Source organism: Cricetulus griseus (genome assembly GCF_003668045.3).
Source record: "Cricetulus griseus strain 17A/GY chromosome 1 unlocalized genomic scaffold, alternate assembly CriGri-PICRH-1.0 chr1_1, whole genome shotgun sequence".
In the NCBI taxonomy this organism is placed as follows: domain Eukaryota; kingdom Metazoa; phylum Chordata; class Mammalia; order Rodentia; family Cricetidae; genus Cricetulus; species Cricetulus griseus.
Genome location: NW_023276807.1, coordinates 206,326,522 through 206,329,789, shown reverse-complemented (window position 1 = coordinate 206,329,789; position 3,268 = coordinate 206,326,522). Strand labels below are relative to the sequence as shown.

Below are 3,268 nucleotides of genomic sequence, written 5' to 3'. Positions count from 1 at the left end.
ATCCTTCTGTCCCAACTCCCCAGATTCTTGGATTATAGGCATGATCCCATATGCCTGGATCTGCATTTTTATTTTAATTGATGCAATGATTGTACATATTTGTGAGGTACAGGGTAACATTCAGTATATGAATACGATGTATGTCATCTCAAGGTAATTGTTATCAGTATTATTTCAAATGTTTATTTTACGTTGGGAAAATAAAAAATCTCAGCCATCTTGTGTGAAACAGAATTAACATATATGAGACATATTTATCTTATTCCAATATCAATTACAGATGTTGAGTAGCTATCTAACTGCACTGCTTGCAAACTTTAACCACATTCCATCTCCTCATACTTCCTAGTCCTATTCATTATTTAAAACTTTCTACACATAAATGACAATATGGACTATTTGACTTCTTATAACCGACTTATTTTACTTAACACAATGTTCTCCTATTCTATCCACATTACTGTAAATTACAATTTAATCATTCTTGTAGTTGAATAATATTCTACAGTGTATACCTACACACTAGAATGCATTTGCTTTGTTTGATTAAAATTCTAATATTTATATTTTCAGCAATTTCTTCATAGCACGTTTCATATCTTTGTTCCTCAGACTGTATACTACAGGATTAATGAGTGGAGTAACAACAGAATAAATCAGAGTCACAAGCTTCTGCATTCCAGCTGAATGTTCAGAGGTTGGGTTCACATACATGATCATCACTGATCCATAGAAAAGAGAAACCACAGTCACATGGGGCCCACAAGTGGAGAAGGCCTTTCTTCGTCCGTCTCTTGAAGGAACTCTAAACACAGCTCTCAGGACCAACATATAAGATCCCATGATGTAGATAAAAGGAACAAAGAGGAGCAGAGACATTATTATTGTCCAGAAAAATTCCATCAGTGGGGTTCTGGAACAGCTGAGGGCCATCAGAGGGCCTGGGTCACATACAAAGTGGTCTATAATCCTGGATCCACAGAAGGACATCTGGGAGATGATGATGATGGGAACAGGGAACCAGAGGAAACCAAGCACCCAGCAACTGATCACAAGGATGTTACAGAGGCGCCCAGTCATAAGAGAAGGATAGTGTAGAGGCCTGCAGATGGCAAGGTAGCGATCAAAGGCCATAACTGGCAGGAAAAAGCATTCTGTAGACCCCAAGGAGAAGAAGAAATAGAACTGTAGGAAGCACCCAGAGAAGGAGATGACCTTGGTGTCAGAGAGGAAGTTGGCCAGCATGTTGGGAACTGTGGAGGTGACATACCAGATTTCCAGGAAGGAGAAGTTAGCCAGCAGGAGGTACATGGGGGTGTGCAGTTTCTGATCCCAGCGCACAGCACAGATGATGGAAGCGTTGCCCATGAGGGTGAGGAGGTAGACAATGAAGAAGAGCACAAAGAGGAGGATCTGCCCCTCCCTGGGGTAGAGGAACCCCAGGAGGATGAAACCAGTGATGGTGCTGGAGTTAGTGGGGCTGTTGAGTGTTTTCATCTGTCAGTGAGCTGTGAAAGCACCAGAAATTGATGAATATCCTAAAAATAGCTGACCATGTTTAATTTCTGCCAAACAGGAAAGAGACTAGTCTGCTAATCATCAACTCAATATCAAGTAGGGGAAGTCATTGTCTTCAATGGTGGAAGTCATATTCCAGTCAATAGCTCTATTGGTGGTCCTGGCTAAACTCAGTGAGCCATACAGCAAAAAAGATATGATAATGGTAGGAGTATTTGTTGATAAGAAGGAGGCTGTTAGAAAAGAAAGGGGGATAAAAGAATGTGGGACATTGAGTATGACCAAAATGTATTATATACTTGTGTGGAATTCCTAAATAAACTAATAAATACTTTAAATATTTAAATATATTTGTGAAATTTTGCATACTGTACAAAATTTCAGCATCTTTTTGATCTTCAGACTTCTAGAGTTATAATTAAATAGATAAATGATGCTACTTTTCAGAACTGACTGAAGTTTTTGTCTTCCTTAACCAAAGAGAGTTTCATATTAGCCTGAATCTAAGATTTGACCTCTTTGGAAAATGTTGGCTGTTTCCTTATAAAATAACTACTTGGTGTTCCATCAAAATAAAATACAAAAACAGGACCCACCATTGCTTTTACAGGGAGACATATACTATAATAAAGAGGCCTTAAAAATAAAAGTTCTGAATTGGTTGTAGAATTTCCTCGGTGAGCTCCTGGGAGACAAAGAGCTAAATGAATAAGCATTAACACAAGGTGATTTCATCAATTGGAAAACATCCCACATCAAAGACTTCCTTCAATACACAGGAAAACAGTTCTATATGGTTAATCTAATCATATACTTGCTACAAATTTTCTGGAGGAAAATTCTTAGATTTGTATTTCTTACCTCAAACTTGTGTCAATGTCTTCATGTCATAGCCACATAAACTTCAGAACAGCTGGGTGATATTCATCTTTAACTACATCAACAGTTGAACAATCCAAGTAGATAAGTCAAATCCCCTCCTGCAACATTTTTATTGATTCTCATTTTGTTATAATTCCTAGATACTTTCATATTTTAAAAATATTGTCTAAAATATTTTGAATTTTTCTGACATGCTCCTAAATAATAAAAATGATGCTGATTTTGTTTTCAAATTTATGTTTATATATTTACTTAATGTATGTGTACACATATGTACATGCATGTGTCCATATGTGAGTACATACATGCCACAGTGTACGCGTGGCTATCAGAGGACAACTATGAGTTGGCTCTTTCCTTCCACTATTTACGTCCCCAGGGATCAGACTCAGGTCACCAGGTTTGGCAGTAAGTACCTTTACCCATGGAATCATCCTGCCAGCCTTATATAACCTTATATTTAATAAAGCTACAAATGTAGATATAATGTTTTTTCACTTATCATATTTTTGTCTCAATTATGTGCTTTCATCTCACTTAACCAATGTTAATATTTTAAAAGATTGAAGTTTTCTACTTCCATCTCTCATTATTTAAAATAAAACTTGAATAGAAGCCTTGTTTTTAAATTGACAGAGACATTTAAATTGGTCAAAAGGAATTCAATTTTGCAGATAACTCTTATATCCAAATTCTTAGAGATAAAATCAAATTATCTTCCTGTTAAGAAAGAAGAAAGAATAGTAACTGGAACTAACCAATTAGATCACTGTTATAAGTGTCAATAATTTGTGGGGATAAGAGAGATGGCTCAGCATCACCTCTACCTGTAGCTTCAGGAGGACCCATACACTTCTAGCCTCTGCAG

At 36.7% G+C, this 3,268-nt stretch overlaps 1 protein-coding gene across 1 annotated transcript; it reads right to left on the bottom strand.

Annotated features, from left to right (window-relative positions):
- Nucleotides 1-561: 561 nt before the first annotated feature.
- LOC100756567 (olfactory receptor 11G2) lies at nucleotides 562-1,497 on the bottom strand. Its single transcript, XM_027386485.1, has one exon. The coding sequence runs from the start codon at nucleotides 1,495-1,497 to the stop codon at nucleotides 562-564; it is 936 nt and encodes a 311-aa protein (XP_027242286.1).
- Between the last annotated feature and the right edge of the window lie 1,771 nt (nucleotides 1,498-3,268).